Here is a 25512-nt window from a genome sequence, read left to right as displayed (position 1 = left end):
ACGCAAATTGCGTGAGCTAGATGCACCACCAACAGAAACTGAACTAATAAAAGTCACTGTAAGACAGCTACCTGCGGATATACAGAGGATTATGATAGCCTCAAACGTTCAGACGGCGATTCAAGCTGAGGCCATTCTCAGGCAGCTAGATATGACATCCAGGGAACCATCTAGGCGAAGTACGAATCCAGAACAACAGGTATTCCATGCAACTGTCAATCGACCAGACGACAGGAACCTTACCGGCCAAGGGAGAAACTGGAATCGTGAAAATGAGGAAAGACCATCCAGGGATCGTTCTCCAAGACCAGGCTATAGGAACGAAGGAGAATGGAATTACTACCGGCGGAACAATCGAAGAAGGCCGTATGAAAATAACAGAGATCGCTGGAGAAGAGAACCAAACGACCGCAGACTTGAAAACCGGAAGAGGAACTGGAGGCAAGAAGAGCGTGAAAAATATCTCCGCGAACTCCAGCAGTCCAGCCAAGAACGACGGAAATGGCACCGTGCTATCCACGACCAAGACGTCAATCCTGATATGGTCGGCGCCGAGAGCTTAGAATACCAGAGAGCCAAACAAAAGGAAGAAAGGGAGCGTCCTGAAAGGGAAGAGCAGAGTCAGGGCGCTATTAAAAAAAAAAAAAACAACCCCTGAACTAACGGGAGATAGCCTGAATTCTAGCCCTTGTACTGACAATAAGACACGAGAATGGATAATAGTGCAGATTGATTCATGGATGACAAAGTCGGAAGATCTACTGGAAGAGAATATGGATACCAATAAAGTTTGTATGAGGACATTACCGATAATTTTGGCTCGAGTATGTGGGGTTAAAGTAAAATGCTTGGTCGACACAGGGTCCACTATCAGTGTCATCTCTAATTCGTTTCAAAATGACTTAAACGAAAGATATAACATTCCGATTATTCCAGTGTCTCATGTAAAAATAAAGGGAATTATCCCGGATAAAACTGTAGCATGTAGACAACAAACCTTACTGGATGTCAAAATTGGTAATTCGAAATTTCAAAATATTTTTCTGGCCATGTCGAATATAAAGTTCAATATCATTTTTGGGGTGGATTTCTTAACAACTTATTATGCCAACATCGATCTTAATTTAAATCAGATACTATTTCGGTCAAATGAAACAATTGAAACAGTCATAGTTAACCCATCAGAAATAGCTGATCAGAGTGTGTTCCAAATCAGTAACGCCTATGCACCATGGGAATCTGAAGACCAGGAGGCCGCTGAAGAAGTTCACCAGGCCCTGGACAATATAATAGAAGAGGGCGATAGTGCAACATACCCGTACGATCTTATAAACTCCAAGGCTGAACAAGCATTAGGAACAGAGAAAGAGAGAGGCCAGCTCCGAGATCTACTAATGAAATATAAATCGCTGTTCGATGACAAACCAGGCCAGATTCCTGATTTTAAATACTCGCTGGTAGCTACAGATTGGACCCCGTTTAAGAAGAAACCCTATCCGATCCCAGAGAAATTTCATTCTCGTGTGGCGAAGATTATCAAGGAAATGGAACGGGATGGGATTATCATGAAGGCTTGTACACCATTCCTTAGTGCTCTAGTAGTAGTAAATAAACCAGACGGGTCTCTGCGCATCTGCATCGACGCTCGTGATATAAATAAGAAATTAGTACCAGAAAGAGACCAGGCACCAGCAATCAAAGACGTCCTGAGGAAATTCCATGGCATGAGATTGTTCTCATCAGTTGATTTTACGGCCTCCTATTACCACATACTGTTAGAAGAGAAGTCTAGGCTGCTAACTGGGTTTATGTTTGATCAGCAGACTTATGTCTTTAGAAAATTACCATTTGGTATTTGTAACGCAGGAGCCGTTCTTATCCGTGCCTTAGACAGATGCCTTACAGAAGAAGTCAAGAGCTTTACCACCAGGTACATCGACGATCTGCTTCTGGCCAGTGAAACTTTTGAAGAACACCTAATTAAATTGGAAAAACTGTTAGACAACCTTTCTAAGTCTGGATTCCACATCAATTTAAAAAAATCGCACTTTTGTCAAGCTGAAATATTGTTTCTAGGCCATATAATTGATGGGGAAGGAATACGACCCAATCCTGTAAAAATAGAGGCCATCAGCAAGTTCCCAAGGCCGATCCGCGTGAAGCAAGTACGGCAGTTCTTAGGCATGGCCAACTTCTTCGCGAATCACTGTCCGAATTTCACGGAAACCGTCGCTCCATTGCAAGAATTATTGAAGAAAGGCAACAGATGGAAGTGGAACAAAGAATGTGATTTAGCCTTCGCAAAGACCAAAGAGATGCTATCAAATTATGTTAAACTAGGATATCCCAATTTCGAGAAACCTTTTATTTAAAGATAAAAATTTCATTGTTCCGTATTGAAATTATCAATGTTAAAAATTAAATAACTGGAAAGGAGGTTCAACCTATTCAATACTCAAAGGAAAGAAACGTAGCAATCACATTTCTATTTAAATGGGACCGGTTTCGACCTTAGTCTAGGTCATCATCAGCCATAAAAACATATAAAATGTTTATGAATGTTGGAGGTCAGTTCTACACTCTGTTAGGCACAAAGACACGACACCACCGGTCCCATTTAAATAGAAACCTTTTATCCTACAAACAGATGCATCAGGAGTCGGAATTGGGGCCGTACTGTTCCAGGAAGACGAGAAGAATCCCGAGGACAAGATCTACCTAGCCTTTGTCAGTAGGAAACTGCGCAGCCACGAGCAGCACTATTCGGTAACAGAATTAGAGATGTTATCTATTGTCTATGCCTTAAAATACTGGCAGAAAATTATCTATGGGTTCGAGATAATTATTAGGACAGACCACAAAGCACTGATATTCATGCTAAGGGCCACAATGGCGTCTGAGCGCATTTTTAGATGGACCATGTTCGTACAGCAAGTCAACATTAAATTAGAGCACTGTTCAGGAAAGAATAACATGCTAGCTGACTGTCTGAGCCGTAATCCTAACGAGGAAATATTACAAGTTAACCAACTGGAATTAGTTCCCGAAGATCACGAGTTTTTGAGGAAATTGAGATATATAAGACAAGCTCAAAAGCGAGATGGTGACTTGAGGCCTATTATTAACTTTTTAGAAAACAAAACTAAACCTAAGGACCCTGGGTACAGAAGAATAAAAAGGAAAGCGTCCCGGTACCAATACTTAGATGGTACTTTATTTAAATTTGTGGATACAGCGAATACGAAGCTGAAAGTAGTGGTACCTTCCAAATTACGCGAGCCATTGATATGGCATGCTCACAGAATCACCGGCCATGGTGGCATTGTCAAGACGCTAGCTACGATACAAGAAAAGTTTACATGGGACAAACTCCGGTCGACTGTAAGAAACATAGTCCGAACTTGTGACATCTGCCAGAGAGTGAAACCGAGCTCCCATCTGCTCCAACACAGTCCCATTCCGATCATTCCTTCTAAGCCTAAACAACTATACGCAATGGACCTATTTGGACCCGCCCCGACATCGAAGCGAGGCAACCGACATGTCATCGTCACCATTGACGTATTTTCAAAATATGTAACTTTGTACCCGATCCAGAAAGCTAACTCGAAATCAATAATTCGGCGCATCACTCGTAATCTGATTCCAGATATGGGCAAGCCAGAGGCACTACTCACTGACCATGGGTCCCAATTTACATCTACAGAATTTCGTGAAGCCATGGAACAGCTTGGGATTAAACACATTCTGAATTCTATCCGCCATCCTTCAAGCAACCCGGCAGAAAGGGTGATGCAGGAACTAGCTAAATTCTGCAGGATTTATTGTGGAAATACACATTGGTTATGGGTCGACGCTCTACCTATAATGATGGAGTGTTTGAACAATACTGTGCATGAGGCTACGGCACAAATCCCTGTTAGTCTCCATTTCGACCGACTGCCAAATCGACCTTGGGATAACATCGTTCAATGCCCCGGTAACTTAAGGCCAACACTAGAGGAAAACGTTCAAAAAGCTGCTACTTCATTACAGGAGCAAGCTGAGCGCAGACAACGGAGAGTAAGGGATAAAAAGTTTCATCGACCCCTAAGACTGAATGAATATGTTCTCTTAAAAAAACCAGCCATTTCGGAACCTACCAGCAAATTCTACGCGAAATTCGCACCTCTTTTCGTCGGTCCTTACAAAATTATCCGAGTATATGGGAACAATGCCTATAAAATTCAAAGTCTTGATAAGAGCTATGAGGGAATTCATAATGCCTCAAATATACGAAGCTACAACTGCCCTAAACCAGTAAATAATGCCCAAGTCAACACTATGGCGGAAGAGGAAACGTCATGGGATGAAAGTGAGAATGCAGTGTACCACCATGCATCGACCCAGGTCAACCTGCAAGAAGAAATCTGTGAGGAATGTCAAGTAATGCAGAACAAGATAATGGATCAACTTCGACTACTGGGCGCAGCACTAGAAGCGGACAACAGGAGGCTACGTGCCGGAACAAGAGCTGAAAATGTGGCTTAGAAGTGTGACACATGTTTACCACTTAAAATTTTTCAGGGAACATGTTAAGGGTCTATTTCCAGCATTAATGATGCTATCTTCCGACTAAATCATTAACCAGCCAAGGGAGAAAATGTCCCCTTCAAAAGTGGTAAAAATCATTTAAGGGAGAATATTTTATTTCTACTGTAAATTGGAACATTATTTCGTGAACCAGGAAGGGAGTTTTAGCACGTCGAGTCGACTAGAACCAGTCACCAGGTGTACGGAAATCCCAGCCAAGGGCGAGCAAGAGGGAGCGAGCAGATACCGCTAGCCAAGTAACCTTCAAATCAGCCGTGAATACCACGTGATCAGGCGAAATGTGTGTCAAATGCTCGATCGATATTAGTAAAGGTATATGACGTCTGACTATGGCAGCCAATCAAGTGAGAAATTTGGTGTGAAGTTAATGAAGTGACCAATCGTGTATAATGAAAAGACGCACCCCTGTCTTAAGACGGTGAATTATGGATTTTCCTAAGGAAACTTTACTCTGAATTTTCTACCTCTGAACGCGACGAGTGGGGAATTATTCTGACTTCAACTACAGACGTGAAAAGACGCACTTTGCTCACTGGGGAACTTCGTCTTATTTAGAGCTTCCAACATCTTGTAGATAGCAGTTCAGACATTCACGGATTCTACTTACAATTAACTGAAGATATTAAAAGATAAGTTGCTTTTCCATCTCGTCAAACAGCGGTGTGTGTTTTGGATTTGTCTCAGACTTAATTTTCAGTTTCAGCTTTCGCAAGAACTTCTACAGAGGAGATTATTGGTTCGAGTGCAAGTCAGGATGCCTGTCTTCCTACGATGTGAATGGTGTGGTTTCCAGCGCGCCAGCATGTCCTCAATGAACGAGTAGAATGTAAAGCAGCTCAGACGGGCGAGACCAGGATCGATGGTGCGTAACGTGGTCATGCACTAGGTCATCAGCCCGAGTTCTACGATCGACAGTCACCACCAAGTAATATTTAAACATTGTTATTCTTTCTTCCTATTTGTAAAATGTACAGTGTAATGATATAGCCTCTACTTATTTGCTTAGAAGAATTTCTATTAGTTAGAATTTTTCCGCCTCTTCTTTCTTGGTGAAGGTAGTTTGGGAATGAGTGTGTGTATTTTGAACCTATTGGCTTGTTTGAGTGAATGTCATCAAGAAATGTTTCAACTGTCCCGAGTTCATTGTGGCAGGAGAAATAAAAGTAATACTACCTCAACGTTAAACTAGGACTATTTGAATAATTTTTATGCTTGAATTGAGATCAGATGGGACAGTAATTTCGTGGATTCCATTATATCAGAGTTCATTCCTCGATTATACGACGTATGGTTGGATTCCGAGTGCGATAGAGTCATCTGAGATATTGTTGTGCAGTAGCTCCCGCATGTATGATCTTGCGCGGCCAGGAATAATAATAATAATAAAAATAAATTAACCTAATTATCGCGTAAAGGAACACCTAAGGTCATGAGCATTATAATAATTATTATTGAATAAGGTTGATGTGCGCTCATTTATATTAATTTAGGCCTGGGAAATGGCAGTATCTGACCGATACATTTATATATATTTTTGCTGTGCTATTATAATTATTTGACTGGTAGATGGATATTATTGAATTTAATAGATAAGTTGTGCATCCATTATTGAGTCAATTTAAGAAGAAATATGTTACCTGACATAATTTCTTCGTTGTGAGCACAGATTAATTGAGAGCCACAATTATGGTGGAGAGGTAAAAATAAATATCGCAGCTCATGAACCGCGTGCGCGGAATGTTAATTCTGACCTGTGTTTAGGCAATTTTGTCGATGATTTTCGGATGATTTTTGCTCGTAAATTTTCCCTGAACATCGTCGTATGACCGAGTTCTTCAATAAAGTGATAATCATTGCTCTATCACATCTCAAGTTGATGAGAGGAAGTCCCCACGATATTGTCATCATGAGAATATTTTCCCTGACTTTGACTAAACATGAAAATAATAATCAAGGGCTAGCATTCGTGTAAATATGTATATAATATTTCCATGTATCTTTGTGTGAATGTAGTGTGTGTGATTTGTCTGTATTTTGCTCATTGTAATTTTACAGTCCATATTTGTGATGATGCTCTTCGCTGTTTCGTGGATTTTTTGGCCAATTTTATGCCAACTTTAGTGGTTCACTATTTGACAGAATATAAATCTTTAGTGAATTTTATTCGTTTTTAAGGAAGAATAGGGTCTTAACTAGCGAATACATATAAATAAGTATAGGCCATGTCAGTGGATTGAACTCACAAAATTGAAGTTGTAAGAGTGATATAACTAATTATTTTCAATCAATGGGTAAATGTAGGTTGACATGATGTCAAGTTCCAAATTATTGTGTGAAGATCAACTACTGAATAATTATGAAAGGGAATTTATTAACTAGTTTAAAGGTCAAGGAAGACGATTCAACCATAATTTCATGGGAGAAAATTTTTTTATTTAATTTTCAGAAAGGAGTGAAAATGATCATTTTCAAACTCGATTTAAGTTAAGTCCATTGAGGAAGGAAATTTTATTTTCAAATCATTCAATTATTAATGGAAGAGATAATCTCAAATTAATTATTATTAATCATTTAATTATTTTTCAACTAAAAATCTAAATATTATATTTACAGACTCAGGCATTTGCTGTTCCATTTACCGATGGAGTGTCCATGTTGGTAACGACATAAAAGAAGACAAGTCATATGAAAATTCCTAGATTTTGTAAATTATTTGTAGAATTTGAGAAGAGCAGTAGTTGTAATAAATGTGTGAAACCTATTTAGCTTTCTCTCATTTGCCACTAGTTCATCATCTATCCCTGCACTTAAAATTTTCGCACAGCCGATAAGCGAACGATCTACCCCTGGAGATCCTCGCTCACCGGCCGAGCTGAGCCCGGCATGCCGGGTGCAATATGAACTTAAAACTAAACTCGCAAAACATTAGTTACGCTATATATCAACTCAGTCTGAATCTCTGAACAAAAAGAGCTCCATAGTAACAGAACATATAGCAGAGAAATCTAAACTACATTCAGAAGGCGAGTTCATTAACCCTGACAATAACAGGTCTATAAATATCGCTTTAGTTACACTGCACGTCTCGAAGACGTGCCACTCAAAGCCTATTATTTAAAGCTGCGTTTCGGTAGGCGTTATGCTCTAGAAATAGTTTGCACCAATTGCATGTTTTATTGAATTCGATCATTTTAATTTACAAGGAAATGGAATGACTGAAAAAGTAAAAGAATTGTTTCAGCTAGCATATCCATATTACAATTTGATATTGAACAATTTAAAAACTTTCGTTGTAAAAAGTGACTACAATAAAAAGTCTGGATTTGATATAGGCAAATGAGAAAAAACACGCTAGATGGCGTTCATTCGCACGACACGTCAGAAAGCCGTATGGTGTAACTGTTAGGGTTAAAGACTGCTTTGATAAGAGTTGCTGATATGCTTTATTTCCTTTCTTCTGCAGGCATAAACCGGATTACAAAAGGCACAACAGCCGGTTAGTAGCTGCTGAAATGTTTATCATGTAAAATATTGAGGCATCATAAACTGAGAATGAGAAAGTTTTCAACAAGTATTTTGAATACACTTCACATTATACAGAATTTAAGGCCAAGTTGTGCATTCATGACGTGGTCAACTGTCTCAACTCCAATCTGAATCATCTTTGTAAGATCCACACTTGATATTTTTAAATGAAAATTTTGTCCAAAAAATATATATATTGTAACCGTAAAAGTTTGTTTTGGTGGCTAGCTCGAACATAAGACTCGGCCCAGGTGGTGACCGGTCACTATCTGAATGGTTACAAAGGAGAGGGAAGTCAGGTAAGTATAATGGAACACTGATTGTTTTAAAAAAAAATTGATTCATGAAAATAAAGTCAGATTCCAACATCACCTCAGTGCAGTAGTTATAATGAGTACTTCTCCTTGGGGTGGAATTGGTCTTGATGCATTGCGGGTCACAATGTCTGCTTATGATGCCCCCATCTTCCGAGTCGATCTGGAAGATCTCGAATATCTCGGAGGTCTGAATGGTCTAGGAGCAACTGTAGTCGTGGCACTGGGCATGAAATAGATCCTAAGTAACTGGTCTGCACAAAGGAGATAATAGTTAGTAGCAGTTTGCACTTAACTGACTTCACAGTGGGATTCACAAATAAACACAGTCATTGCTGATGGCTTGAATTGAACTCAAAATCACATCCGTTATGTATCAGCCACAGAAGATAATAAGTCACTTCATCAAAATTAAATATAAGAATTTCGGCTGAATAGTGACGTAAAAATAAACATCCCACTTCCAAACTTTACACAGTTCATGTTCGAAAATAAACGAAACCAAGGAATTTGGTCCGGGATGAATCTAGTCCCGTTCACGATTAAATAAAGAAAACACTGTCTTTCCAAGAACCGTCCTGGGTTCGACAAAAGAAATGTTAACTGTACCAGATTTAACCACAGTTCTAAGGCTATGTTCTATCGTGAATGTGGTCACTTGGAAAATAAATCCTAAGTTCAATAACACTGTTAAATTCAACTACTTGTGTCAGCAGCTTGTAACATAAACGCATAGTTTGACGAAATGTTCTAACACCTTGGTAGAGTAACACTGTCAAAAAATTCAACCACCTGTACAGTTTGAAATACTGAATTACATCTTGCTATTAGCACAGGTTTATCACTTGTTAGAGTTAAATGCAGGATTATGCACAGTTTGAAGTTCCATGAACGACAAAGTTGTCTCACTCAATGTTAAATCACTTTGTAAAGTTTAAACACTGTCATTCAAATTCTATCATCTCTTGTAATTTAAATGTAATTACGTCTCTTGGTAACGTAGTATCGTATTACTTCAAATCACACTGTTCATGTAAATAGTTAAACACCTTAACTGTTCACGTCTCAACTCACACACAACTTTTATTACCACACGTAAACGATACTGTAATATTTCTAAGTCTTGTAGATGCGCCTGTAGAATCAGAGTTCAATAGAACACGAACTTGGACTTCCATCGGAGAGTCGAACTGGCGACTAACATCACGGCAACAGCATGACCAACAGCCGACCGACCGGCCTCGACTGTGGCACAAAGTAGACTGATCTGACAAGCGGAATGCTTGTCTATTTATTCAGTAATCCCTGGGAACTGTAATTGCTAATATCTTTTGTACATTTTAACGGATCTCCATGAAACTTGGGAATTATGACTATAAAAAATTAGGCTACGCAGTGATGTTGTTCGTTTTTTCATATCATTAATCCATCTGAAAGAAATTAACGATGGAAAAAATGGAACATTCCATCTGACGTAACACAACCTTGGTCATGTTACTCGGTCGTGACGTTTCACTTCCCCGCTGCTTGCAGCTGACATGGTCGCAGGGGAACGTGTTCGGCGGGTAGCCTAACTCTGCATACATCGGGACTTTGATTGAGAACCATGTTACGGGTATAATATACATGGATCTATTGCATTTAAACACCTTTATATACTGTTTGCCAAGGATTTGATTCCACACATTTAAACATAGATCACTTAACAAACTCAAAGGGTTTTTTTTGCTATGGCTTTACATCGCACCAACACAGATAGGTCTTATGGCGACGATGGGATAGGAAAGGCCTAGGAGTTGGAAGGAAGCGGCCGTGGCCTTAATTAAGGTTGAGGAAAGTGACAAAAACATAATATAAAAATACATTATACTTACTGCATACATTCTTGAGCTTTCCCTTTGCTTTGATATTCTTGTATTGTCTGGATGAGATGACTGTTTTCATCAAGCATCTGGAAAAGAAAATCATCATACAAGTAATTTAAAGTATGATTGTTAACTGACAAGGACAAAAACATCCTAGTTTGGAAAGGAGTTCACCTATCAGTAGATAAAATTACAATTCTTCCAGATTTTTAGCTTCTTTTTTAGTGTTGTATTAATCTGAGTGATAAACGGTCAACTGGGCGAGTTGGCCGTGTGGTTAGGGGGCGTAGCAGTGAGATTACATCCGGGAGATAGTGGGTTCAAACCCCAATGCCCTGAAGATGGTTTTCTGTGGTTCCCCGTTTTCACACCAGGCAAATGCTGGGGCTGTACCTTAATTAAGGCCACGGCCACTTCCTTCCCACTCCTAGGCCTTTCCTATCCCTTTGTCGTCATAACACCTATCTGTGTCGGTGTGACATAAAGCAAAATTGTAAATAAAAAAATATATATGTATAGCCACTATCATTCAGAGATAAAGAAGATAAGTCGTACAAAAATACACAACAGAAGTCATAAAAAAAATAAAACTCCTTTCCTCTTATCCTCAAGGCGATGCGCGCGCCCATTGAGGTGAGCTGCATGTACCTTTTTCTTCCGCATACAGTTCCACAAATCACGCCCAAACACCCGAGGACATCGGCTAATAATGCTAAACTTTATACTACAGAGACAGACAATAGAAATCATTAATAATGTAAACAACATTACAAAGCAAAATTACTTCACCTTTGACAACAAACGCTACGTTGTGCTCAAAGAATGTGCAATCAGGTCTTCTACAATATTTCTGCAGCACAATGAACATACCCACTCATTTACGTCAACAGCCTACACTTCAAAATCACAAAATATCACAAACAAATGTATTTAAGATATACAGAAATCTAAACCCTACTACGGCTGACAACCTGATCTAGAACACTTGAAACCACCCAATTGCATTCAGAATCAAGGTACAACAGAAACTGTTTCATCCAGCAACTGATGACCTGGAAAGTTCTATTAACCATAAAATCAATCGATTCATTTTTGTTCACTATCCAATCAACCACTAACGAGAGTTTGAAAATCCTGTGCAATTCTATGAGTGTCCGCAGGATGGTGTGGTGTACCAAAGTTGCTTCCGCTATTATAGTTTTGTTCTCGATATATTCTGTGTTGTTCCGTCATCCGAACACCTACAGAGTGTGCCATAGAAGGAGGAAAAAAAATGTAATTGATGTGAGCATGGCAAAAACTATAATAAATTTATGTGACATACACAAGCAGAAAGATAAAATGTTGAAATCCCATTCAACCACAGATTCAACCAAGGCCATCAATGGATCTGTATTCTACAGCAACCTAACCTGGAGCAACTTGATGCTGTTTTGTATGAATGATGTACTATTAAATGGTCTGAACAGCCTATCTCTGGACCAATGATTATTTGGAAGGTTAAATAATTGAATGAGGAAATGAAACCAACGGAGGAGTGCACCTTTTCAGATTTAACAATACTGCCGAACAAAGCCTATCTGAATTCACCTGCGAAGCGCTCTGATTGGCTAACTTCAGCAGCAGATAAAATGACAACAGTGCAAGATATCAAATTATTTATCAGTATGACCAACCATCTAATGCTCATATGCCCGGTTCACGTTGTTTCCAACCACCCTGTATAACTTATTTGGTGTTTATAAACTCAAAAGCAGTAAATGTCTCAAATTCTACATTAGACAACCATACTGTTCATCAGCATTTGTCCCACGAAGTGGGTCCGTGGCTGCAGTTAACGGCTAATGGCTGTCTATATTATGATATAGATGTTGATTCCCATAGTGAACCGGAAATATTTGTCCCGAATGAGTAATTTTATAATACCAATATAAATGGTCTGTTATTGGACATTATAAATTTTCCAGCTAACTCATTCCTGGTTGCCAGCGTTTTGCCCCCGTGTGCTAAGTTGGGCTCATCAGCTGGTACCTAGCACACGCACCAAGACGCATGGCTAATGCATACCATGGGTGCCACTGCATAGGCTGCTTGGAGCCACCGGCAATGGCAATGCACTATGAGACACTCTGTCTCATTACCAAAAATTGATGCCTGCTTGGCCATCAGATGATAAAGATGTTGATTCCCATATTCCAGGTTCCCTTGTCTTGTTCAACAGCTTGCAGTAGTAAGCAGCATTCATTGTGCGCCGCTCATGCAAAAAATCAATCAGCAAAATGCCTTGCCGATCGAAAAAATGGTTGCAAGAACCTTAACAGCTGACAGTCGATCCTTGGCTTTCCTGGTGCTGCCTCCCCTTTCCTCAGCCACTCCTTACACACACAAGTCCTTGACAATGTTTGATATCCGAACTGTGCAATCAATCTCTGGAAAATTTCTGCCGCTGTAACTCCTTCACGAGCAAGAAATTTTATAATTATGCATTGCACAGTGGAGGAATGCACCTGCTATTTCGACATCGTGAGAGTTACTGACAAAACATCTAACAGCACGCTCTCCCCACTCCTAACGGTCCCGCCTAAGCATAACAGAAGTGCGGGGCCAGTCCTACAAACTGTTGATGTTCTGGAACAAAAATCCTGTTTATATTTGATAGACCTTCGTAAACGAGTTTTGTTCAGTTCTTCCTGTATTTTGTATAATTTGTAAGTTACTTTGTACATAGCGTACTTTTAAAGGCGCAGTCAATTCTTACATTCTTTTGGTAGATGAGTTCTTTTATTGTTGATTTTTTGGTACTGTACGTTTCTTTTTTATTTCGGTTTTGTTAATTTATTAAACAAAATTGTCTAAGGATGATTACCTTCCACCAATTCTTTTTCACAAGTGATATGCTCCATCTATCTCGTAGGGTTTCCATGCCGCTTCCCACATCCTTTGTAGTTGTCACGTTTGTCAACCTGTTATTCATGTTTTATGCAGCTTCGAGTGTGTGAACCTTGGGTGTGTTCTAATGTGTTTACTGTGTTTTTAAATTCATAAAATTTATCATAAACCTATTATTTGTATTTAACATGTTTACAGAATGTTTTCATCATATTTCCCAGTGTACTCATTTGGGTTTTAAGTTTGTTTGTTTTTTGTATTGTCTTTTGCTTTGTATTACCATGTGATTTCTTGGTGCATTTTTAATTTCTTTTGAATTGTAAATTGATGTCAGTAGGTAAGAAATTCAACAGAATTGAATGTCAGGTAGGTGATACAAAGCTAGAACAGGTAGATAATTTCAAGTATTTAGGTTGTGTGTTCTCCCAGGATGGTAATATAGTAAGTGAGATTGAATCAAGGTGTTGTAAAGCTAATGCAGTGAGCTCACAGCTGCGATCAACAGTATTCTGTAAGAAGGAAGTGAGCTCCCAGATGAAACTATCTTTACATCGGTCTGTTTTCAGACCAACTTTGCTTTACGGGAGCAAAAGCTGGGTGGACTCAGGATATCTTATTCATAAGTTAGAAGTAACAGACATGAAAGTAGCAAGAATGATTGCTGGTACAAACAGGTGGGAACAATGGCAGGAGGGTACTCGGAATGAGGAGATAAAGGCTAATTTAGGAATGAACTCGATGGATGAAGCTGTACGCATAAACCGGCTTTGGTGGTGGGGTCATGTGAGGCAAATGGAGGGGGATAGGTTACCTAGGAGAATAATGGACTCTGCTACGGAGGGTAAGAGAAGTAGAGGTAGACCAAGACGACGATGGTTACACTCGGTTTTTAACGATTTAAAGATAAGAGGTATTGAACTAAACGAGGCCACAACACTAGTTGCAAATCGAGGATTGTGGCGACGTTTAGTAAATTCACAGAGGCTTGCAGACTGAACGTCGAAAGGCATAACAGTCTATAATGATAATGTATGTATGTAAGTAAATGGTATCATTATATAATGTTCATTTTGTTTAATTTTGTTTTTCGTTGATTTTAATTTTGTCTTTGTTAAATTTTAACCTTGAAGATACAGATTATTAATGAATGTTAAGAAGGTACTTAATTGGGTGTAAAACCTGTGTATTTTCAGATAAATAAAATAAATAAATAAATAAATAAATAAACAATAATTCAATTTAGGCGCTAATTCATCCTGTTGTGAAATTCTAGAGTTTAGTGGTTTGGTTTTCTTGAACTGCGTTTGGAAGTATTTCAACATGTCATATTGATGGCTGTGTGCCTTTTTCACTTTGAACACGAAAAATAGAAAAGGGACACTATCATAGTACAAATTTCCTGTATATTAAGACAAAACCAAGGAGCGGCTCCTCAAAGCGATTTCTCACAATGACTTTGTCTCTAACACTAATTCTGCTTCTTCAGTTGTCTGTAGGCTTCATTATCAAATCTCATTTTCATGGTAGAACTAGCACACAGTAAAGATATGCTTGAAACATAAATCTCATTACAAGCACAAAGTTAACTGAAACACCGAAGTTTGAATTATAGTTCCCTACTAGCACCCCTGAATTAGCATTTTCATCAAAGTTTTCTGTTTCTACTTTCAGGTATTTATTACCCCTAAACTTTTGTTTATTGAATAGTCCTTCAGGCAGAGTCACATTAGCCACATTTTTATCCAAGATAACTTCAACATTTGAACACAGACAAGTAGCAACCATTAATGTCATCATGAATGTAAGGTCAACATATGAAACTACCTGTGTCACCTGTGAAATGAGCAGCTTACCAATTTTTTACTCTAAGTACTTTTCTATGAGTGGATTTTATGTAAAACTCTACTGCAAAGAATGAATGAAAATAATCTGAAACTGTATGTATGTATGTCTACACCTTAGTCCCATTTATTAATAAGAGATTGGGGATGAGGTGAGATGAATTGATATGGCATGTTTTTACGGCCCGATTCACTTCCTGATGCCAACCTCAGTTGAGGAACTAATGAAGACTAAATGAATGATGGTGAATTAAACTGAGTAAGGAGGTGGAAGGATTGGGCTGTGGCCTATGAATAGGAATTCCCAGCATTTGCCTGGAAATGAAAATAATGGGAAACCACAGAACACCATTCTCAAGACAGCTGACAGTGGGGTTCTAACCCGCGTGTTTCCCAAATGCAGAGCTTTGCTCCAAAGCCATAGCATGCTAACATGTGCGCCCACTCCACTTGGTGATCTGGAACTATAGGCCTACACTGAAATCAAAATTCAAACAGGTTTGACTTGGCATATTTCTGATATCCACACACCATTTTGTTCAGGAAGCTTCACTGAGATTTTAGTAGAAAAAGACAAAAAATGTTATGTTTTGACCACACCCACATCTATGAAAGGCATTTGATAGGGTAGATCATGGAAGACTACTGGCAAAAATGAGTGCTATTGGACTAGAAAAAAAAAAAAAAAAAAGAGTGACTGAATGGGTGGCTATATTAATTTCTAGAAAAAAAAGAACTCAGAGAATTAGAGTAGGCGAAGCTTTATCTGACCCTGTAATAATTAAGAGAGGAATTCCTCAAGGCAGTATTATTGGACCTTTACGTTTTCTTATATATATCAATGATATGTGTAAAGAAGTGGAATCAGAGATAAGGCTGTTTGCAGATGATGTTATTCTGTACAGAGTAATAAATAAGTTAAAAGATTGTGAGCGGCTGCAGGGTGACCTCGATAGTGTTGTGAGATGGACGGTGGGCAATTGTATGATGATAAACAGGGTTAAAAATCAGGTTGCGAGTTTCACAAATAGGAAAAGTCCTCTCAGTTTTAATTACTGCGTTGATGGGGTGAAAGTTCCTTTTAGGGATCATTGTAAGTACCTAGGTGTTAATATAAGAAAAGAATTTAATTGGGGTAATCACATAAATATGATAGTTAATAAAGGGTACAGATCTCTGCACATGGTTATGAGGGTATTTAGGGGCTGTAGTAAGGATGTAAAGGAGAGGGCGTGTAAGTCTCTGGTAAGACCCCAACTAGAGTATGGTTCCAGTGTATGGGACCCTCACCAGGATTACTTGATTCAAGAACTGGAAAAAATCCAAAGAAAAGCAGCTCGATTTGTTCTGGGTGATTTCCGACAAAAGAGTAGCATTACAAAAATGTTGCAAAGTTTGGACTGGGAAGACTTGGGAGAAAGGAGACGAGCTCTCGATTAAGTGGTATGTTACAAGTAATAAATCTCACTGTAGACCATACTGGACACCAGATTATGAAACTTAAGAATAATAGTTAACACCACCTTTCCAATACTTTTTCCTCATATCTAGGACAAACATTACAACAGGCGTTGTAAAATGGGATATGTTTTGCTTAACTGTCGTAAGCATCATCAGCCAAAATAAATCTTAGCCTAAAGTTAGGTCAGGGCCCCTTACCTAGTGTTCTTAAAATATATGGCACCCTAAAAATCAACATTTACATTTAGAAAATCAAAAAGGCTTAAAACTAGTGTGAAAAAAACATATAATGTTACAACATGACTAAGAGAAAAACATACAATCATGTTGAAACAGAGGTTAGAAACAGAAAGTACAATATGGAGCTGGTAGTAGCTGGCAAAAATGAGTGCTATTGGACTAGGAAAAAGAGTGACTGAATGGGTAGCTCCGTATTGTACTTTCTGTTTACTTCAGCTGATGATGCTTACGACAGTTAAGCGAAACATGTCCCATTTTACAACGCCTGCAGTGAAGGCAAAGGTATGCATTCTAAATCTTAGATCCTGTTGTATTGTCATTCCATTCACATGCATTGAGGTAATTTTTCTTTTTTGTAAGTAGTGAATTAAGTCCTGACACGCACAATTGTGCGGGTGATTTTTTTCAGATGTTATTATTTATTTTGTAGAATAAACTAAAAATATATGTATTTAAGAGCATTTTAGTCAGGTTTTGATGTACAAACAAAAATTCACACCGCCAGTTTTCTTTCAGGACTGAAAGGGATATGTTACAGTTGTCAGTTCATAGTGGAGAGGGTGGGTCCCTGGGTGATTCCCTCCAGATAATCCGCTAAAGATTTCTATCATCTGCATGAACCATGACTTGCCGATGCATTTTAGCAATATCTGCGGTGAAGGCAAAGGTATGCATTCTAAATCTTAGAATGATAGAGTAAAGATCCTGTTGTATTGTCATTCCAATCATTAATATATCATTCAATGAAATATTGTTAGAAGTTTTAGAAGATGCATCAAATACAACCCTAGTTTTGGTAGTCGAGCTACTAAGCTTAAAAACTGGATGGGATAGATAATAGCTTCCACCTTCATTCCCTGACTGAGTAGATGTATCCACCTTAACCATATGCCCCATCGCCTCATACTCGTGAAGAAAGAGTACTCGTGCTTAAGTGAGGGCTGACTGCTGAAACGCCGTTCTAAATGAGTTAGTATTGACATGGCATGATTGAAGGAGTTTCCCAAAACCTCAGGTTTCTGCTCAAAGGGTAAGCGAACTATAAATCTACCTGTAGCATCCCTAGTAGTAAAGTGTTTTTCGGTGGCTCTCTCTTCTCTTGTCATGACTAGTGACGTAAGCTCTTCTTATTTCCCAGAACTGTTGTAGTTCGGTGTCTAAACTGTCCTATGACTTCAAGAAACATGTAGTTAGAGTAAGATGTTTCTCTTTCCTACGATGGTAGTGTCCAGCAATAATCCATCCTAGTTCAGTGTCTTGAAGAATAGGATAATCTGGTGATCGAGTTCTGCGTCCAGGTTTCAGTAATGAAAAGAAATGCTCTGAGCCTATTAACAATTCAATGTCACCTGGCTGGAAGAACTTGGGGTCAGCGAGCTTCATGTCAGAGGGCAAGTTCCAATGCTCATACTGAATGTAACTACTGGGCATATTACCTGTGATACGTGGAAAGACAGAACAAGTCATACTCACAGTGAAGTTACTTACAATGGATTGTAATTCTAACTGAACACTGTACCTTGACTGAGAAATGGAATAATTTATGCCGCTGATTGCTATGGGATTCTTCATTTTCTTAAGGCCTAATCGCTGTGCTAGATTTTCAGTGTGAAGATTAACCTGGCTGCCACTGTCAAGAAGTGCCCGGCAGACCTGCATTTGCCCCCTAGAATCTAGTACCTTGACCATGGAAGTGGACAGCAGAACCCCTACAGGGTCTCTTGTATTGCAGTATGTGTGAGAGGAGTTGGGTGCAGTTTGATGGGCTGTACCTCCCTCTCTACCTGATGGATTATATAATGAGGTGTGATGCTTCCTTCTACATAATTTACAGCCACGTGATTTGCACTGTTTGGCAGAATGCTCTGTACGCAAACAGTTAAAACATAAGTCCATTTCCTTAACCCTTCTTTGTCTATCTTCCACACTGAGAACTGCAAACCCTTCACATTTAAATATCGGGTGATTACCATGACAGCAGGGACACTTTATGTGACTGGTAGTGGTGTAAGTGTAGCATGGTTGAGTATCCCCTTGAGGTTTAGGCTTATTTCTGTCAGCTTGTTGTCTGTGCGATGGTGCAGTGTGCTGTGAGCTAGGGAAGTTCTCCAGAGCTTGCCGTTTGTGCTCAACAAATGACAGCAAGTCATCAAGTGATGGAACCCGAGTGTCTGCCTGTGATAATTCTCAGTCTCGTCTAGTACAAGCATCAAGTCCTTGACCATACAGTTGAGTCACAATAACTTCACGCAGTGGAATGTTAAGTTCTAGGGCCTTGAGTGCATTCAAATGACTATTAAATGTGTTAGAGTACCTTAATAGTTCTGTAGCTGTTTCACTGGAGACTGATTTTAAAGTTAAGAGTGCCTGAACATGAGTAGGGTTGGGCACTATGTCCCTGTTTCGGCACAAGGTGCCGGTGCACAGTTACGTTCCGCTGTTCCAGAACACCGAATGTCAATTGTTCCGAAACATTCTCAAGCGAGCCGGAGACACTGACTCGCTGTCCCATCAGAAACGCCGCTATGCACTGCCCTTCGCCTACTAGCTGAACTGTGCAGCGGGCGCACGGGACGCGGGACTGCAACTGCGCAGTGTAGAGGGAACTTCGAGAGGCAACATTACATGCTCCGCGCCAGTGAGAACTGGGAGTGTGCCTGCACGGAACGTGCTGTGTGGTGGGTGCCCGTGTGTAGTTATGGACATGGTCCAGCATAAAGCTGCAGCGAACGTGAACGAACAGTCGGAACACTGAAATTCGCGCCCAATAATCACGTTAAAGGCTGCTATTAGGTTAAGATTTTTCCGGTCAATATAAAATACTCATAACACGGTTACAATGGCAGTGCAGGTGTTTAAAAGCAACCAATTCAAGAATATTTTCACCAGTTGAATGTATTGGCCTGTATTGTGAGTAATTAGTGAGTGATTAATATCTCGAAAATTTCCCTCAACACTTTCTCGGGGATTGACGTTAAACATTAATTTGGACTTTAAGGAAACTTTTAAGCCCAAGAAAAATATGGGTCGTCGCTTTGGAATTAAAAATATAACTGGATGAATACATTGTTGTACTTTCCTGCTGTTAGGCCGGGCGCACATTGAGAAGCAGTTGGCCGCAGAGCAGGGAAGAGCAGAGCAGAACACCGCGAAGCTTACGAAATTGCGAAGTGGACGTGAGCGCACATTGCCACGCAGGGTCTCGTCGGTTTTCAGAAATAACATGTTTTCTTTAGACTCTGTGATACTGGGGCATCCAGTATAAAGAGGCTCTTTTTTCTTTTTCTTCAAGCATTCGCGATTTTTCTCATTTTGTTAGTCATCTTCACAATTTCCCTTGTGCTGATGGCAACGCGGTTATTCAGCTTAAGACAATCGCAATAAAAACAACCACCTTCGCCAGTTTACAAGACTGAACAATATTTCTATGTTACCGATGTTCGGCGTTCATATGGACTAAGCAAAGAATTTAATTCATGATTATTTTTTATATTTTTTACGTCGCACCGACACAGATAGGTCTTATGGCAACGATGGAATAGGAAAGGGCTAGGAATGGGAAGGAAGCGACCGAGGCCTTAATTAAGGTACAGCCCCCCCAGCATTAGCCTGGTGTGAAAATGGGAAACCACGGAAAACTATCTTCACGGTTGCCGACAGTGGGGTTCGAACCCCCTATCTCCCGAATGCAAGCTCATAGCAAGGCGATCCTAACCGCACGACCAACTTGCATGGTAAATTCATTAATAGGATCACAGTGGGGGAGAGGGAAAAATATGCATTTACAAATATACTGCTAGATTTTCATCTAGTTGTCACAAGACACAAGATACTAAAATCAATCAACATTGACAATCTGTTGTGAACGCGTTTGCATTCATATTTGACAAGACATGATAAATTATTTTCCGTATTTATCTCTTCACATAAATGTGATGATGGATGACGGCGATGGAGTCGGCGATGATGCTCTCCATAATCAGCATTAGATCTTTGTCTTAAATTCTATATGTTGCGAGAACTTGGGTCATGGATTGTTTCATAGATATATGAGGATTACATTCTTTTGTTTGCTGTTTGTTTAACGTCGCACTAACATATCGAAGGTTTTCGGCGACGGAAGAAGGGTGGAAGATTGGGAAGGTAGCGGGCGTGGCCTTAATTAAGGTACAGCCCCAGCATTTGCCTAGTGTGAAAACAGGAAACCACGGAAAACCATCTTCAGGGCTGCCGACAGTGGGGTTCGAACCCACTATCTCCCGAATGCAAGCTCACAGATGCGCGACCCTAACCGCACGGCCCCTTGCTCGGTGGATTACATTTTAGGCCTTTCTCTAAACTACCTTGTTACGCAGAGTGAATAAAATGATTTATAGCCTGGACTGTAGTGCCTTATTCCCCGAATTTACATACCGATTTTAATTAAATTCTGTTCAGCCATTTTCTCACGAACATACATACATACATACTGCATTGCAGTCCACATGATTCACATAGTACCTACGAAACATGGTGAGACTGAATGGCTGTGGTAATTTTCTCCTCCATTTCTTAACTGCGTGACACGTGCGCAGGAAACTGTGTTTCGAAGACATCGCGTGGTAGGCGGAAGTACGTGCAGAACCGGCCTGCTCTGCTCTGTCCTGCCCTGTCTGTCAACTTGCGATGGTGCAATGATTTGTGTGGATTACAAAAATCTGTTATGCGCTGCACTGCTTTAGCTGCTTCGCCTGCGTCCCAATGTGCGCCCCGCCTTATGTTCTCTGCACTTCGAATTCCTTCCCTCTCAACTTCCATTTACTTTCTTCAATATCTCGAAAATTTCCCTCAACACTTTCTCAGGGATTGATGTTAAAAATTAATTTGGACTTTAAGGAAACTTTTAAGCCCAAGAAAAATACGGGTCATCGCTTTGGAATTATAACTAGATGAAAAAATGTTGACACTCCAACACAGGGCGGCACACAGCCGGTATCGACAGGCAGACACAGCCAAGGCTAACTAATCTATCTAGTGCGGCCTTGGCACAGCACGTTCGGTTCAGGCACATTCCAGCTGAAGCGGAGCATGTCCTGTTGCCTCTCGAAGTTCTCTCTAGGACGCAGTTACAGTCCTGTGTCCTGTATCCCGTGTCTCGGCACTCTGTACCGAAGCACTCCGCCTCAAGTTCCTAATGTTGCGGAACAAGTGAATGTTCCGGTCTGCCCAACCCTAAACATGAGTAGCTGGTATTAGTTTTTTGTTCTCAAATCTGTCCTTCAACATTTTCCACGCTACCTCATAATTTGCCCCTGTGATGGGTAAATTTTTAATTACTTGGCTGGCTGGGCCCTTGAGTACAGATGCTAAGTAGTGAAATTTCTGGACACCTGGCAGATTATTGTTGTTATGGATCATAACTTGAAAACTGTCCGCGAATGAGAGCCAGTTTTCGTATTTTCCATCGAAATGTGGAATGTTAATAGCCGGCAACTTTAAACTTGCGACGCTGCTGACCGAGTTCTTCCTGAATATACCACGTCGAGTGATGCCTCTTCAAGGTTCGCTATTATTTTACTCATTTCGCCTTTTATCTTGTAGTATTTGGTTTTGAATTCGGCACGCGCCTGATCATGAGCTTGTCCGTTTTCAATGTCTCCTAATTCTAATTCTGACTGCACATCATCAAACTTCGACATTAATGCACTCATGTCTTCGTATCGTAGTTTAATTTCATGCGAATTCGAATTTTGCTGAGCGATGAAATTCTCAACGAAAGTTTCCGAGCGGGTAAGTTGCGTTTTAAACCGTGACCTCTGCTTAAGAAGCTTTTGCTTTGTTGAAGATTCCATGATGGAGGGGGTAAGACAGAACCAGGAGAAAAGGAGAGCCTTAAATGAATAGTACTGACCTGCCTTCTCAGTTTAGTTTACCTCTGGTGCTGGAACATCTAACCCGGGACTGCCAGATGATGTCATTAAAGTGAACTTCCCAGTATTTCCATGTGACTGTTGAAACTAGTCGTCCATACTACATGCCACGCTGTTTTCACGAGGTCCTTGTGGTGTAGATAATCCGGCCCGGTATTTGGACCAGTTTTGAACGTAAATCACTCACTTGATTAAATAACAACATTTATTACACTTATGACACTTATATAACACATTATAGGCCTAAATATATAATACTGGGTACTGATGGGCAGATGCCCTCGATAACAGTCAGTCACATGTTCTCGTCTCCTCCCGCTTGAGGCACCCAAGCATAACACTCTCTCATCCCCTTCCATCCACACCACTTCCGGCTGGGGACCTTCAAAATAAATACACACTGAAGGGTGCTGCTATCTGTCCTAAAGTGGTAGCGAGCAACTAGGTGGTCTAGCCATAATTAGGCCGGAACACACATTATTCACTGTAACTTCAAATAAACTAGAACTGTTCTGAGAACAATAATACTACTGAAATACCCAAATAAGTTTCCCAACTATAAACAATCAGTAAGATATCTTGCACATGCAACAACGAAAAAGTGACACCATACTACATGGATCAATCTTGTCCGCTCAGAGTCTTCTGGAGAACTTTGAGTCTTTGAACTCTCTCTCCCTTGTCCTAGCAGTGGCGAACAGATGGAGCGAAGCCTTGCCCACCTATCCCCTTCGTCCCCGCACCTATCGGGCATTCATCAGCAAGCCGTGCGAGATAAGGTGAGGGGAGATGGACTCTGCGCCTGAACTGCGATATCAGTCTCCGATGCCTTCCACTCAGAAATATGAGCGACGTTTTGTCTCAATGCTTTCAAGTTTTGTAAGTGGAACAATGCGTCAGATGCTTACATTATACTGTGCTTTACATCTTCATCGTTCGGAAGCAAGTATGCAGCAAGGCCAATTTTGTTTTGGTTTGGACGACAATGTAAAGTGCAATAGTGCGCGGGATAAGTTATTGTGTAATACAAATATAAATGGTCCATTACTGGACATTATAAATTTTCCAGCTAACTCATTCCTGGTTGTCAGCGTTTCACCTTTGTGTGCTAGGTTGGGCTCATCAGTTGGTACCTAGCACACCTACCAAGAAGCTGGCTAGTGCATACCGTGGAGGCCACGATAGGCTACCTGGAGCCACCGGCAGTGCCAATGCACTATGAGAGACTGTCTCTTTACCAAAAATTGATGCCTGCTTGACTATCAGATGATATAGATTTTGATTCCCATAGGGAACCTGAAATATTAGTCCCGAATAAGTAAATTTATAATACCAATATAAATGGTCCTTTATTGGAGATTATAAATTTTCCAGCTAACTCATTCCTGGTTGCCAGCGCTTCGCCCTCGTGTGCTAGGTTGGGCTCATCAGTAAAGAGACAAAGTCTCTCATAGTGCATTGGCACTGCCGAGTATAAACAGCCTGACTGAATATTGGTGGGAAATAGCTGGGGAGTTAGAAAACTTTCTTCTTTAGCATGTCATTCCTCTGGTTCATACATTTTCTGATACCACACTGCTGGTACAAACTCACTGGTTCATCATAGTATTCCACCTATTCGATCCTTAATCTGACGCGCTGTTTTGAATGAGCAGTGTGCACTCTTAAGGCAGAGGCTCACTTAGTAGTAGTAGTAGTAGTAGTAGTAGTAGTAGTATGACCTGATCTAGAACTACAATTTAGGCATATTCCAATTTATAGCACCACAATTCAATAAATAACTCAAAATTCAACCCTGAAAAGAGCTGTTTCTTAAAAAAGCTTTTTCCTCTTCACTTTTATTAAATTCTACATTCATTTTATTCAAAATTAGCAGTGAAGAGGGGGTTTCTCCTCTGGCTTGGAGGAAAAAATTGCCTCCAAGTCAGATAGATGTTTCAGTGGTCAGTGTAGTGAATTGTGATTTTCCAACACATCGGGTACTCCTAGGAAACAGATTAGTAAGAGGGCATAGTATTTGCCTTGGGACTCTCCACTATTTGAACACACACACACACCCTCCGAAAAAAGACAGTGTTCACGGATCATGGCTGTCTGCAGCCTGGTCATCTCAGCTCTGGAACTTCGGACAGATCGGCAGTGTAGTACTGTTCGTTAAAAGTGAGAAAACGTGTGGCTTTTCATTTGATCAAGTATTTCATGTGTAATCATTGCTTTTACTCGCGCCATTCCTACTGACGTCATTGTAATGACATATGTTCATTTCAATTGGGAAAACCACTAAGACAGTCTTTCTGAGGATGTAAAAAGGCAGGTGGAGAGTGAGTGTCTGCCATTATACTGAAAACTCCCGAACCTGATTGTGGCTGATGGTAGGCATACCATTACAATGAAAATTCTCTAACGCAGTCTTCATATGAAAAAGGACGTTTGGTGAATTCTCTGTCGCGTTTCTAGGGTAACGTTATACAATTTTAGTACAGTCTTGCTCACAACGTGTACTCTACCTAACCTACAATACTGTATACAATGTAGAATTCCGTAGCGAAGCACAGGTACATCAGCTAGTCTGTATATATTTTTTCCTCTTCTTTGCTATTTTTCTTTCTTTATCTCTCCTCTTACTCCTTATATGGTTATTGGCTGCAATAAAGTCTATATATATAAAGCACAAAAATTAACATGGGACATCTACAAAAAGAAATGTCTATCATAATGCAAAAATAAAACATTAGAACACAGTTATAAAACCGGAAGCTACATATGTAGCAGAAATACTTTTTCACCTGAATAAACAATCACAGACTGACGGACTTCAGAAAACTGAAAGGAGGATTGGAAGTACCTGCATCAACAAAAAATACCAGAAAGATGG

The 25512-nt window shown here is 40.0% G+C and overlaps 1 protein-coding gene across 1 annotated transcript in view; it reads right to left on the bottom strand.

Moving 5' to 3' along the window:
- The window catches only part of LOC136871934 (protein SSXT), a 79679-nt gene that overhangs the window by 51429 nt on the left and 2738 nt on the right, over positions 1-25512 (bottom strand). Inside the window, exon 2 of the mRNA XM_067145674.2 lies at positions 10307-10383. Coding sequence (XP_067001775.2) covers positions 10307-10383 — 77 coding nt within the window. The remainder of the gene's footprint in view (positions 1-10306; positions 10384-25512) is intronic.

This window comes from Anabrus simplex, chromosome 4 (genome assembly GCF_040414725.1).
Source record: "Anabrus simplex isolate iqAnaSimp1 chromosome 4, ASM4041472v1, whole genome shotgun sequence".
Lineage (NCBI taxonomy): Eukaryota > Metazoa > Arthropoda > Insecta > Orthoptera > Tettigoniidae > Anabrus > Anabrus simplex.
This window is presented reverse-complemented; position numbering and strand designations above follow the sequence as displayed.